This window comes from Bubalus kerabau, chromosome 17 (assembly GCF_029407905.1).
Source record: "Bubalus kerabau isolate K-KA32 ecotype Philippines breed swamp buffalo chromosome 17, PCC_UOA_SB_1v2, whole genome shotgun sequence".
Taxonomy (NCBI): Eukaryota; Metazoa; Chordata; class Mammalia; order Artiodactyla; family Bovidae; genus Bubalus; species Bubalus kerabau.
The window spans coordinates 10937840-10952794 of record NC_073640.1 but is presented as its reverse complement, the minus strand read 5'-3'; the positions used below and the strand labels follow the sequence as shown (position 1 = coordinate 10952794).

The 14955-nt window shown below is 46.4% G+C and overlaps 1 protein-coding gene and 1 long non-coding RNA gene across 3 annotated transcripts in view; one reads left to right on the top strand and one right to left on the bottom strand.

Annotated features, from left to right (window-relative positions):
- Positions 1-11270, top strand: part of LOC129632443 (polycystic kidney disease protein 1-like 2) — a 105239-nt gene extending 93969 nt beyond the window's left edge. For both annotated transcript variants that reach the window (XM_055554070.1, XM_055554069.1), the window contains exons 37-43: positions 852-985; positions 2608-2735; positions 5277-5437; positions 7095-7305; positions 8837-8938; positions 9447-9578; positions 10703-11270. In XM_055554070.1, coding sequence (XP_055410045.1) covers positions 852-985; positions 2608-2735; positions 5277-5437; positions 7095-7305; positions 8837-8938; positions 9447-9578; positions 10703-10816 — 982 coding nt within the window. In that variant the 3' untranslated portion in view covers positions 10817-11270. The remainder of the gene's footprint in view (positions 1-851; positions 986-2607; positions 2736-5276; positions 5438-7094; positions 7306-8836; positions 8939-9446; positions 9579-10702) is intronic.
- LOC129632447 (uncharacterized) overlaps positions 1-14955 on the bottom strand; it is a 36670-nt gene that overhangs the window by 20078 nt on the left and 1637 nt on the right. The window contains exon 2 of the long non-coding RNA XR_008704528.1: positions 10922-10982. This is a non-coding gene — a long non-coding RNA (uncharacterized LOC129632447). The remainder of the gene's footprint in view (positions 1-10921; positions 10983-14955) is intronic.

The window sequence follows — 14955 nt, the reverse complement described above, 5'->3', positions numbered from 1 at the left end:
CACGAGGCAGGCAAGTTTTGAACCTAGGTCCCTCTGGCACATGCTGTTTCCACAACACCTGTGAGCAGATCTCTGGGAACTGGTTTTGTGAACTGCCAGCCCTAGAGGGACTGTGGCAGCTGTAGCTGCTGCCTGCCTAAGCCCCTAATGTTCTATGTGGCTCCTCTAACACCATGTCCTCAAACTTTAAAATGCATCGGATACTAAGTACTATGTACAAGATTGGGATTTCCCTGGTGGTCCAGTGGTTAAGACTCCATGCTTCCACTGCAGGGAGCATGGATTTGATCTTTCTGGTCAGGGAACTGAGATCTCTCATGCTACTCCACATGCCAAAAAAATAATAAAAATGAAAATGAAATAGACAAGCAACAAGGATATATTGTCCAGCACAGAGAATTATAGGTCTTACTTTGTAATAACTTTTAATGGAAGTTATTAAAATCTATAAAAACACTGAATCACTATGCTGTACATCCGAACTAACGTTGTACATCAAGTACACTTTAAAAAGATAGAGATGGATAATGGTTAAAACCAACCAAAAAACCACATCATAATCCCTTGGATGGATCACCAAAGCACAGATTCCCAGGTCCCCACCCCCAGAGATTCTGACTGGGGAGATCCAGGGTGGAGCTTGAGAATTTGCATTTCTAACAAGTTTCCAAATGATGTGATGCTAGCAGTCTGGGGACCAGAGTTTTAGAACCTCTGCACTCCCAGGAGCAGCCTGAAGGCCCTGGGGCCTGGGGAAGAATCTTGACAGGAAGCGTTGGGCTCCTCCCTGGGCTGAGAGGACAGGGAGCCCCTGTGTATTGAGACACCTCTAAATGCTCCTCTTCCCACAGAACCCTCCAGTATCTCTTTGACAACACCTGGCTGGACAGCTTGACCAGAGCCGTGTTTGTGGAGTTCACGGTCTACAACGCTAACGTCAACCTGTTCTGCATTGTCACTCTGACCCTGGAGACCAGCGCCCTTGGTGGGCAGGCTTGCCTGTGAACCTATCTGCATGTTCCAGATGATAGACACCCCTCCCTCTGGGCTAGGGCTCCTCACCCCCAGGCCAGAGCTCCAGGGCAAAAGGTTGTTTGGGCAATACTGCCAAAGGGTCTTGGTTCTGCCTTTGCCCCTAAAGGCAAAGTTTCAGGACTGTTCCACCCTTCTTTCTGGCTGCCTGCATTTCTCTCTGGCCTGTCTCTCAAGTCTGGGAGACAGTTGGGGTCTGAAGGCAGCTCATGTTCTTGAGCTTTCCACTCTCCTGTGTGTGGGGATGGGGGCCTAGCAATGAAGGGCTGGGGAGGGGGTGACCTGGTAACAGATAACTTCACCTAAATCACACTTTATTTGCGGTATCTCAATGTACAATGCAAAAGTTACATGCAACCTACATGTAAAAGTTCATTTTACATCAAATTCTAATACACACATACCAATATATTAAAACATAACTGAGACAAGGGCTTCAAAAATAATTTCCTTAACTACATGTAATACTATTTTGTGTTCTATTCTTTCTCTCCATTCCCTGCTTTCCACCCTTTTTTAATGCTAATCATAATCCACTAAAAACACTGATCTAAGGCCTCTTCAGCTAATAATCAATTTTCCTAAAATCAACCACCTCTTTTTTAAAAATTAAACTTTTAAAATATGACTTTTTTTTTCCTGGCCACTCTTTGTGACATGTGGGATCTTACTTTCCTGACCTGGCATTGAACCTGGGTCCCCTGAAGTGGAAGCACAGGGTCCTAACCACTGGACAGCCAGGGAATTCTGTAAATTACATATTTTAAAAAGTAATATTTGTAGTTCTTTTAAAATTTCAGGACTGTGTAAAGTGAAAAGTAAAAGGCTTTCAACTTTTATTATCATTCACTACTGCCAAAAGTTTCTTTCAAATCCTTTTTGGGGGATTTATTCGCACGTCTTGTAATTTCCTATTTCTTTTTGCCTATCTCTTTGGCTGTTTAAGAACCTTTTCAACAATTTGTCCCCAACACAACCTGATTAATTTATTTCTACAAATGAGAAGTGTGGTGTCGGCTTCTGGTCTAGTTGATTCAGCAGCCCACTGATGTCAGCAAGGCCTCAGGTGATTTGTGTCTCTCCAGTCTGCCATTTTTCGGACTGGCTTTATCTTTGCAGGCAGTAGCCTTATTAGTCAAATTGGTTTAGGAAAAGACATAAATGGATGAAAAAGAATTCTAAAGAAGGTTGAATTTTAGGCATATTGGTTAACAGCTGAGTTGATCTCCAGCGTTCTCTTTAGATGAAACAGCCTTAAACAAGCCAACTGGGAGTAAATTGATGTTAGGCAAGCAGGTGTGCTGTGGCTGGAGGTGATGAGCACACAGTGGCCGATGCTGAAGGAAAAGGCCGGAGGCCTGTCTTCTACTGTAGCTCCCCCGTCCCGTCAGATACGGCAGCCGTTTCTGGCCTTCCCCTTTCAGTCCCTTGGTCTGTGGGTTAGAAGGACCTCTACCTTCTTTTCTGCCCGTGCCCATCCCTCAGAAGGGCTTGAGTTCACATCATCTCACTGATGACTTCCGGTATTGAGTGGGCATGTGGCCGTGGGTGAGCAGAACACGCTCTGCTTTGCAGGAACCTTCTTTGCACACGCGCACCTGCAGAGCCTGCGCCTGTACCCCTTTACTGACGGCTGGCACCCCTTCGTGGTAGCCGCGGAGATCGCCTACTTCCTGTTCCTCCTCTACTACATGGTTGTGCAGGTGAGGGGCGGGCTTGCGGCTCCGTGAGTGAGGACAGAGTGGGCGTGTGCCTGCCTGTTCTCTCTCCCTACTCCCCTCTTCCTCACAGGGGGCCTAGAGAAGGGAGAGGAAGGTGTTCTGCTTAGCTGTGTGCCATGGCAATCTTCCACATCCCCTGCTGGGCCCGAGGGCTGACCCAGCTCAGGCACCTCTCAGGAACTGAGACTTTTAGGATGGTCCTTCCTGGGTGGTCTCTAGGAATTAGGAAAGATCCCCTTTGCCACATTTACCACCATGTTGCACACTGATCCATAAACCTGGATTCCACACAGTCTCTAAGCACTGCCAATTCAAAACCACCAGCCAACAGTTACCTAATAGCAGTTTAAGTCCCTGCATTTCTCTAACAACATCAAAGGAGGCCCATCCACCACCCACCTCTCCTCTCCATAGCCCTCACACTCTGCCTGCAGCTGCTTCAGAAAGCCTCTAAAATTCTTAAATCCTTCTCATCACACTGCTTAAACAGTTAAAAATCCCTCCATCTCTTTATAAAAGAGGTGAATTTAGCCTCTTACCAGCCAAACACATGTCCTTCTTCCAGAGGAGTGGGAAAGAGGAGGGAAGGGGAACAGACAACACAAGATTCTCTTGCATGTACGGGAAAGGGCTGAGAGGGAGGGCAAGACCACAGACTGTTCCCATTTAACAATAACTCCCATTCCCCCTAAGAAAACAACTTTTTTTTTTTTTTAAATTGATTAGGCATTGAACCCCCTAGTGGCTCAGTGGTAGAGAATCTGCCTGCCCATGTAGGAGCCATGTGTTCAATCCCTGGGTTGGGAAGATCCCCCAGAGAAGGAAACAGCAACCCACTCCAGTATTCCTGCCTGGGAGAATCCCCATGGACAGAGGAGCCTGGCGGGCTACAGTCCATGGGGTCTCAAAGAGTTGGACATGACTTAGCAACTAAACAACAAAGCATTAAACCGAATGTGAAGCTCATCCCAGACAATCTGATAAAGAGGTTGTAAAGACAAAGAAATCTCACCCTTGCGTATCTTCAGGCAGATACACACCCACTCTTAAAATTAATGTTGATTAATCCTTAAGAGGACTTGGAATACCATTTATACCACTATAGGATTGTTTATACCACTAGATTGCAGGAATCTCAATGATCCCTGGGTTGGAAACATCCCCTGGAGAAGGTAATGGCACCCCACTCCAGTACTCTTGCCTGGAAAATCCCATGGACGGAGGAGCCTGGTGGGCTGCAGTCCATGGGGTCACTAAGAGTCGGACACAACTGAGTGACTTCACTTTTCACTTTCATGCATTGGAGAAGGAAATGGCAACCCATTCCAGTGTTCTTGCCTGGAGAATCCCAGGGACGGGGGAGCCTGGTAGGCTGCCGTCTATAGGGTCGCACAGAGTCGGACATGACTGAAGCGACTTAGCAGCAGCAGCAGGATTGTTTATACCACTAGTTCAGCCTAAGTTCACCTGTTAATTGTGGTAGCCACCTGAGTTTGCTAACTGCCTTTACCAAATGAAAAAAACAGACTTCTTCTATGTTTAAAACAGGAGGTAATTTTCCAACTTGTAACCAAGTGGCTTGGCTCCTACCTTCCCAGAGAGACTGGGAGATAAGGGCTCTATCTTCCTTGATGACTATATTTCAAAGAGATGACTCCTTGGCCCTTGAGAAAAAATTTTCTGACTTTTAACATTGGGTAAGACGATTGTTTTTGCTTCCCTGGTGGCTCAGACAGTAAAGCGTTTGCCTGAAATGCAGGAGATTCGGGTATGATCCCTGGGTTGGAAAGATCCCCTGGAGAAGGAAATGGCAACCCACTCCAGTACTCTTGCCTGGAAAATCCCATGGATCGGAGGAGCCTGGTGGGCTACAGTCCATGTGGTTGCAAAGAGTCAGACAAGACTGAATGACTTCACTTCCCTTAAGAGGATTGTCTAGCTTTAAAAAGATGTACATACACCTCAAATTAAGGGTCAAGTCCGTTCTTACGTATTGGCTTTTTTGTGTGTTAGTCACTCATGTCTGACTCTCTGCGTCCCCGTGGACTGTAGCCCGCCAGGCTCCTTCCTCCATGGGATTTTCCAGGCAAGAGTACTGGAGTGGGTTGCCATTTCCTTCTCCAGGGGATCTTTCCAACCCAGGGATCAAACCCGAATCTCCTGCATTGCAGGCAGATTCTTTACTGTCTGAGCCACCAGGAAAGTTCTTCCATCTCAAAGAGGCAGAGAAAGAATTCACAATTATAAGTTTTCTAAAGTAAATGCTTTTTTGAGGGGAGAATTTTCTTCCTCCCTTCTCCCCCCTCCTTTTCTTTGCATCTGAGAGAATTAAGTGCTTTTTTATTAGATCCTACTTTCTCTTAAACACCCACAAATCCTGCAGCCTCGACTGATGACGGGGACAGGTGAGGTCCATGCACAGGATTGGGGAGAGGCCCCTGTGCTCTATGCATATGAGGGCAGGGCTCTGAGAAACCCCTAGGGATCCACAGTCTTTGTTAGAACCTCTGGCTCCTTTCCCAGGGCGAGCTCCTGAGGAAGCAAAAGTGGTGCTATTTCCACAGCAAGTGGAACGTTCTGGAGCTGGCCATCATCCTGGCCAGCTGGAGTGCCCTGGCGGTGTTTGTGAAGAGGGCCGTCCTGGTGGAGCGTGACCTCCAGCACTACCGAAAACACGGGGAAGAGTAAGTGGCTCTGCCTCAGGCCCCAGCTCCCACCACTAACACTGACGCTGCTGCCTCCAGCTCTGAGTGGCCCAGAGGGAGGCTTCAGAAATCCTGCTGGCCCTCAGAGGATCCAGGGTTACTCTGTAAAAAATAACTCTAGCTGTAGCACTTAGACTTGGGGTCTGAAGCATACACAACTGGAGAGGACTCAAAGACAAAAATAGAATCTTTCGCAAATCTTACCAAAGCACAGGACTATGTGACATTCTGTAAGGTCCCTCCCAGCTTTGGGGGCAGGGTCTTTGCAAGTATTAGTGCCCAGTCAACACACGTCTGCTACCATTTACCAAGAGTCCACTCTGTGCTGTGCAGGAGGTACTAACATTGGACCCTCAGGAGGAGCCATGGAGGTAAATGTTGTCATCACTCCAGTTCACAAATAAGGAAATTAGAGAGGTAACGGGACTTCCCCAATGCCACAAAACGAAAAAGTGGCAGAGAAATAATTCAAACCTAGTTTATGTCTCCAGGATCTTGGTACTTACTCTGAAACATCCATTGATTGTATAGATATGGCTAACATTTATTGAGTCATTGTTGGATACCTTACACATTCATAAAAACACCACTTTAAAAGCATTATCTCATCTACTTTAATCTTCCCAGAACTTCTAAGAGATGATGTTATCCCTTTTTTGCAGATGAAGTAATTGAGGCTCAGAGAGGTTGTCTCTGCAAGGTCACACAGCAAGGGAATGCAGAGCTTAGAATCTGAACTCTGCACTCTATCCTAGACTGTGTCCTTCATTAACAAACTTCATTCACAAACGCCTCAAAGGGGAGAAAATGGAAGGCAGGAGGTTAAACAGAAGGATGGTTTTTCTCAGGCATTATGTATATTAAATGCTTTTATAAACTTCAGATCATATAATTTTTTTCTATAACCTGTTCGCAATCCATGTCAATAGATAGAGGTATAAGTCACACTCGATAATGTACCAACATTAAGACTGAATTGACATACAAAGGCAGGCACAAAAGGGGCATGAAAGGCAGGGTGGGACAGCAGGAGGGGCCTGGACTGTGGAATGAGACACAGCTGGATCCCAACTCTCATTCTTCCACCACTAGTCTTATCACTATATCTCTAGCTATGTGACCTTGTACCAACTGTCTGTCCTTATCTGTAAAATGGAGATGTGATACCTCACCCTGTGGTCCTGAAGGGCAAATGGAACAATGCAATTGAGGTTCCTCAGCACAGCAACTGGGTAGTACTTCCATTGTTCCTTTAAATGTAAGGATGCTGTGGATATACACTCAGACAGGTGTGCAGGAGGACATGGCATCCAGTGACCCCCAAACCAAGAGGGGAGGCTCATGGAACTCCCTTACCTCTGTCCTCTCAACTCTGGGAGGATTCCTCCTTTGTCAATCTTCCTCAGCTCTGTGGCCATTAACCAAGATTGTCAGGTAGTAGCCCCGTGACCACCACCAGCACCGTCCCTTTTGTAACCAGGACGCTCACCCTCACTGTGACCACCACCTCATCATCGCCTGGCTGGGGAGTTAGGACAGCTCTGTCCCCAGACCATGATCAGGCTAATCTTGACAGATGAGCACTGGCTGAGGCTCTCACTGTCTCTGAGACCAGTCTCTCCATTTGGTCCCACAGAGGGATCAGCTTCAGCGAGACTGCAGCAGCCGACGCTGCCCTTGGCTACATCCTCGCCTTCCTGGTACTCCTATCCACAGTGAAGCTTTGGCATCTGTTCAGGCTGAACCCCAAAATGAACATGATCACGTCAGCTCTGCGTCGTGCCTGGGGGGACATTTCAGGCTTTATCGTTGTCATCCTTATCATGCTCCTGGCTTACTCCATTGCAGTGAGTGGCTCCTTTGGGAAAACTTTCTGGGCTGGTCTCCTCAGAAGTAAAGGCTGCTGAGTGGTGGAGAGTTGGGGGGTTAGGAAAACCCTGGGAACCTGAGGGAGATGGTGGATCTTCTTTCTGAGTCTGGAGCCTTTCAGCTGGGAGCTCATGAACTGGTCACCCCAAATGGCAGAGGCTGGACACCTCGATTGGGTAAAAGTGAGGAAATGTACTCTCTAAGACTGAAGGGACCAACTATCTGCCACGAAGCATTCCTTTCTGTGCCTACTCTGCCTTAAGGGCCAGTTCTCCTGACATTTCAGTTACTCTGACATGCACAGAGCCCTCCCTCAGGCCAGGGGATGCAGAGGTGAAGTGGGCAGTCCCTGACCCTGAGGTGGGTCAGAGATGGGGGAGACAGGATGGACACGACTGCAGGCCATGTTGGTTCCTGATGCCTTACACATGAGGCATGAACTTTGAAGGGCTGAAACCACTTCATTTAGCCCCTTAACACTGAGAGCTTTTTGACAATCATGCCCTTATGTGACTGAAAAAAAAATTTTTTTGAACTATCAATTATTTTGTTTACTATTGAGTAAAATGAGAAACAAAGACCCTCTGCCACATGCTGATTTCCATCTAGATAAGCTTCAGCCCCATCCTCTCCAAGTCTATGATTCCCACTGTAACCCAGGCTCCCACCTCTCTGTGACCTTCACCCAGTCCCAACCCACGCCAGCCCCCTTCCCAATGCTCACCCTGCCCCATCCAGTCTCTCACCTCTGTCATCCCCCTAATGTCCATACCGTACGGCAGTCTATCATATCCTAGTCTTCACTCCACCTCTAACCTTTTCCCTGCCCTTTTCACCCCAGTCCTGGCTCTCACTCCACTGACCCCACCTCATCTTCCTCTCTCACCCTCAGAAATGGGGTGAAGTGTGCTGAATAAGTGATGGAGGGTATTGGCTAAGAAGCTGGAATCTGGCTTTGTTAAAAGTACCCCATCCCATCCTTTAATTCATGTGGATTTTTTCAGTCCTCCATCTACAGTGTGTGGGCTGCAAGGACACTGCAGTGTCCTGTGGGACCAGGAGTCACCAACTCAGGGCCGAGGAACTGCTGGGCTTCCCTCTGATGCAAAAGCTATGGGGAAATCTTTGAGGAGGGGGTAACTGTGGTGAGAGGAAACCATGGTGGGGAGGCTGGTCTTGCCCAGGCAGAAGCCTGTTGTGCATCTAACCCAAATCCTCCAGAGCAAAGAGGTTGGGGCTGCAGAGAGCACAGCACCATTACTGAGCCTTAGAGTGACCATCTGGGAGACCACAGCAGTGGCCTCCGAGTGTTGGTGTGTGAGCCCAGGTGCATGTGCATCCCCTACAGAACTAAGTGTGTACACACACCCATCTGAAGGCCCTGTGACACGGACAGTATTGCCAGGCCAAGGATGTGGCTGATCCAGACTGCTGACTCTGCTGTCAAACAACACCCTTTGGGGGTGGCATGGTTTCTTTCCTTGTTCATAAGGACTCTTTCCTTAACAGTCAAACTTAATCTTTGGTTGGAAACTCCGTTCCTACAAAAGCCTCTTTGATGCAGCAGAAACAATGATCAGCCTTCAGCTGGGAATCTTCAACTACGAGGAGGTAATGGAGGGGAGAGGCAGTGAGGAGGGTATGGACACTACCATCAACACCAGACCTTTATGAAAATTAGAGAAAGCGCCCCCTCAAATGCCTCCCCAGTGGATGTCACCCCTTGGGTCCATGGCCTGACAAGCGCAGGGCAACTCCACACAAATAAAAAGGTTCTCATAGCTCACTCTGGGGACCCCTGTCTACAGAACATCAGACACTGGCTAATCAGGGGAAGGCTGTGCTGGTGGGTGTCTAGAAGGGAATGCTCCTGGGCCTAGCCAGAATGACACCCATATTGAAAACGGCAGCAGTGGGGAAGAGAGGGGCTGCCCTTTCCATCTCCGGGCAGCTTTTGAGAGCAATGCCCACACTCTCAGTCCCCAGGCAGAAGGGAAACTTCCTGGCTCCAGGATCTGCCTAGCTCTAAGGACCAGCTTCCCTCTGAAGGTGCCTACTGAGGGAAGTGACCACTAGCACACAGGACCCTGAGGGATGATTCTGGTTCTCTTCCTGACAGGTCCTGGACTACAGCCCATTGCTCGGCTCCTTCCTAATTGGGTCCTGCATCGTTTTCGTGACATTTGTGGTGCTGAATCTGTTTATTTCTGTCATCCTGGTGGCGTTCAATGAAGAGCAAAAATATTATCAGGTGGGTCCCTTTGGCTTGGTCTTCAAAAGTCACTGACCTTGAACTAAGAAGAGGCTGGCTGAGCAGCATCAGACATTAGGGGAACTAAAGGATCACTGTAGCTCAAGGCCCTCATTTCACAGGAAGGGAAACTGAGGCCCAGAAGGAGGAAATTAATTCCCCAAGATCATAGCAAATGAAAGGCAGACTAGAATCACATCTCCAATTCCCAGCTTGGGACTCTGTTCATTACATCGGTGATTCCCAGCTATGCCTGTAGACTAGAATCATCTGGGGGCTTCTGGAAATGCCTGCTACTGCACCTGAGGCAAATAAAAACAGAATCCCTGGGGGAAGGATCCAGCCACTGGTATTCCTAAAATTTCTTGTGTGGTCTGCATGTACAGTCAAGACTGAGAACCCCTTGGATTTTAGGTGATGACAAACAAAAGTTAATATTTCATGAAGTGGACTGTCTCCATTCAGAGATCTGCAAAATGGGGTGTAAGGCAGGAAACTTTTAAAGGATAAAGAATAAAGGATAAGGAAGTAGAAAACAGAAAATATCTGATTGGCCAGGGCCACAGAGTCAGCCTTGTTTGGGGTGAGAAGAAAGAGGAATTAAGTATAGAGCCTGGAGTGGTCTAGCGTCTGGGGACTGGCTGACTGGCTATACTGCATTGCTGGGGGAATCTTTACAGAGATACAAAAGATACACAAGTTTCAATTTGCTGACATGGCACCCCGGGCAGGAGTGGCTCCATCTTGGGGCTAGAAAAGATGTCATATGGTCACTTTGGCTTAAATTTGAGAAACCACCAAACTCTTCTCCAGTTCACATTCCCAGCAGCAACACAGGAGGGTCTTTGTACACAAATTCCTAATAGCCTTTGTTGGGGGTGGTAGAGGGCATCTTGTCATTTTCAATGGAGGGGAAGAAGGAAATCCCTGGGGATAAAGGCAGGCAAGAATACCCTTAAGATTCCCAGAAGGAGGTCAATTCCAAAACAAAAGCAACTCTAAACAGTGTTATCACTTTGGCAGGGACCAAAGTGGATGAAAAAACCATGGTTTCCCCATAAGAAAGAAAAGCCCCTGAAGAGAATAGCTCTACCTAAGTCACATGGTTCTTTCTCCCTCTGCAGCTGTCGGAGGAAGGAGAGATCGTGGATTTGCTACTGATGAAGATACTCAGTTTTCTGGGCATTAAATGTAAAAGACAGGAGCCTGGAAGCAGCAGTGAGCAGCCTGTTGTCTGAGGTCTGGCACCCTCAACCTGTTTCAACTATGCCCCAAATTTAAGCTGTTGGTCCAGGCATGATCTATAGAATAGGGGAAGGCCAGCACATTAGGCCTACACTTACCAGTGATTCTGTAATCTCTCCAGGTTAGTACTTTTCTGTGTCCATATTAGAGTCACCAAGCCTGGCAAGCAAAAAAAGATAAGAGAAATACATACATATAGTTGCCACCACTATGATACTGTTCAAATGTATTTCCTCTTAGAAATAAAACAAATATTGTCTGGAGTTCGTGGGGAAAAGATCCCCTCTACAGACTAATTATTTCATCTTCTCGGTCAGTCAGGAGTTGTCTTTGAATGATTCTAGCTCAGGGTTTCCCAAACTGTGGTCCAACAGATGCTAAGGGATGTCATATTAGTTTGCTAGGGTTGCCAGAACAAAGTACCACAAACTGGGTAGCTTAAAACAATAAAAACGTATTGCTCCAGAGTTTTGGAGGATAGAAGTCCACAATCAAGGTGCTGACAAGGCCATGCTCCTGTGGTAGGCTCTATGAAGGAATCCTCTCTTTTAGCTTCTAGCGTGTGCCAGCAATCCTTGGCATTCCTTGGCTTGTAGGTGCATCACTATAACCTCTGCCTCAGTTGTCACATGGCCTTCTACCCAGTATGGGGGCTGGGACTTCAACCTATCTCTTTAGGGGACAGAATTCAACTCATAACAGGTGTCGTCCTCCCTTAAATGTTTCTAGATCAAATGTGGGAAACACTGGACATATAAATTCTTTAGCATGGGAATTGTTAGAGCTTTTAATATGCTAAATGTGCACTGTGAATCTCCTGGGATAAGTGTGAACAATATCATGTGTAATGATTCCCAAACCCCTATAACCAAGTGCTGGTATTACAGCACTTCATTCAGGGCTAGTGTTCTTTAGGCAATATTTTGCGAACTGCTGATCTATACTAGTGTTTCTCAATCTTGCCTGCTGCTGCTGCTAAGTCTCTTCAGTCATGTCCGACTCTGTGAGACCCCATGGACGGCAGCCCACCTGGCTCCCCCATCCCTGGGATTCTCCAGGCAAGAACACTGGAGTGGGTTGCCATTTCCTTCTCCAATGCATGAAAGTGAAAAGTGAAAGTGAAGTCGCTCAGTCGTATCCAACTCTTAGCGACCCCATGGACTGCAACCTACCAGGCTCTTCCATCCATAGGATTTTCCAGGCAAGAGTACTGGAGTGGGGTGCCATTGCCTTCTCTGTCAATCTTGCCTACATGCTAGAAACCCCAGACTTCACCCCAATTTATCTATCAGCATCTCTGGGTCACAGGCATCAATATTTTTTACGCCCCCTAGGTGATTCCAATGTGCAGTCAGATATGATAAACATGCTTTAAATTCTGAGAACCACAGATCTAGATAATAAAAGTCTTCCAGGTAACTGTGAGGACAAGTGTACATTTCCCCTATGCTGCACAGTGGAAGCACCAGATGAATCCTCTCCAATTCACCCTGTCTTGTCTCTCCTCACACACCCATTGGAGCAGATACTCTAGGTTACCTGCCCCAGATCCATTCCATGCTTTCCTCCTTGCTGTCAGAATCCTGATTTATTCAAGTAGCCACTACCCTTACCCCACGTGACACACAGCAAGGTGAGGCTGCAGCCGCCTCAAAGTAAATCTCAATCTGTCTTGATAATAGCCCTTGACAATGAGCCATCCATTTAGGATGGCCACATGATCCAGTCTGGCCAATGAAAATTTTGAAAAGAGGTCTCTGGGACACTTTTGGGAAAGGTCAGTTTGGTAATAAAAAGAGATGAGTTCAAGGGCTGCTGGACACTGTCTGGTGTAAGACTGCTGGAACTCTGACAGCTACCTTGAGACCATGGGGTACAATCTGAAGATGGCAGAGCAGAAAGATGAAAGGAACATGCATACTTGGTGAGGCATACTTGGTGAGGTCTTTAAATAGCTAGTGTAACAATGAAGCTGAACTACTGCTAGCCTTCTATCTGGATGAGAGCTTAAATTTCCTTTTATGATGGTTGAACCAGGATCCCACTCTACTACTGACAATGAAAAGCCAGGATCCTTTACAAACAAAGAGACACATAACATGACAATGCACATAAAACCTTGGGGGGTTTATCTTCTATCCACCCCAAAACCCATCATCCCTTATGTATTTGGTCATGAGCTATATTTGCAGACACACATCAAATAACTCATAGCAAAGTGTACACATGTCTTCTGAAAATACAGCACAGAAATCAACCCAAACACATACTGTCTGTTTGTTTTAAACAGGAAAAGTTCTAAGACCTGGATTAGTTATAAATTCATTTCTTTTTCCAACTATTCTCCACTTCTCTATTGACTATAAATATCAAATTGTAAACTTCTTTAATTGTATTTCTGTGAAAGAAATAAATATATCTGCACAAAGAGATGAGCAGACCCCTTTGAGACACCTGAAAGAAATCACCACCTGAATTTTCAGGTGCCTGTACCAATTGTGTAATGAGATGACCTTTCACATCTCAAGCCATGGATGCTACAAAGATAATCAGATGGAAAAAAAATTTTAATCCCCAATGCTTGTTACATTAAAAAAAAAAGACACACTTCCTACTGCTTTGGCATAAGGGCCCATGACATAGCCCACAGATTGATAAGTGACCCTGTTCTTTGTATCAAATGAGTTATTGAAGCTGGGAATAAATATTTTAGGGCATGGCTTGCATTATGCTGAAGTGACTTGCAACAAAACAGTAAAAACAGAACACTGATATTATGGAAACTAACCAAGATCTGGAGTTTAGAATACAGCACTGTGAATCAGTCAGCATCCCAAACAGTGGCAAGTAGAACTGAGCTTAAGAGCAGTTGACTGCAAATTGGACTGATGAGCAAGTGATGCTACTGACACCTAGTATGCTTAAGCCATAGAATGTCTCCCTCATTCCACTCCTGGGAAAGTTAGTTAACCTTTCCAAGCCTCCAGCTCTTCATCTATGAAATGAGTATAATACCTACCAGTAGGGCTTTGGTGAGGATTACAAAGATAGTGTGTCTCTCCCAGGCACATAACAAAGGCTCAGTGTACTCAGAGGAAAGGACAACTCAGAGGAGCATGACAGCCCCTGCAAACCACTGCACAGATGTGTTGACTTCCCCAGTTTTGTAAGTGAGGAAGAATGTCAGCGCAACATTTGGGTCTCCCAAACACACACATATTCGCACATATACTCACACACGCATATACTTCAAGGTATACCCTGTAATACTGACAGTGTGGAGATTGAGGTGTTTCTCACTCCAGTGTTTCTTTGCTGATTCTTGCCTACTCCACAAAATCTGTGTTAAAGGCGAGGTCTTATGGCTGCGATCCAAAAGTCTACAAGCAATAAATGCTGGAGAGGGTGTGGAGAAAAGGGAACCCTCTTGCACTGTTGGTGGGAATGCAAACTAGTCAGCCACTATGGAGAACAGTGTGGAGATTCCTTAAAAAACTGGAAATAGAACTGCTTTATGATCCAGCAATCCCACTGCTGGGCATACATACTGAGGAAACCAGAAGGGAAAGAGACATGTGTACCCCAATGTTCATCGCAGCACTGTTTATAATAGCCAGGACATGGAAGCAACCTAGATGCCCATCGGCAGATGAATGGATAAGAAAGCTGTGGTACATATACACAATGGAGTATTACTCAGCCATTAAAAAGAATATATTTGAATCAGTTCTAATGAGGTGGATGAAACTGGAGCCTATTCTACAGGGTGAAGTAAGCCAGAAAGAAAAACACCAATACAGTATACTAACGCATATATATGGAATTTAGAAAGATGGTAACAATAACCCTGTGTACGAGACAGCAAAAGAGACACTGATCAGTCTTATGGACTCTGTGGGAGAGGGAGAGGGTGGGGAGATTTGGGAGAATGGCATTGAAACCTGTATAATATCATGTATGAAACGAGTCTCCAGTCCAGGTTCGATGCACGATACTGGATGCTTGCGGCTGGTGCACTGGGACGACCCAGAGGGAGGGTATGGGGAGGGAGGAGGGAGGAGGGTTCAGGATGGGGAACCCAGGTATACCTGTGGCGGATTCATTTCGATATTTGGCAAAACTAATACAATAT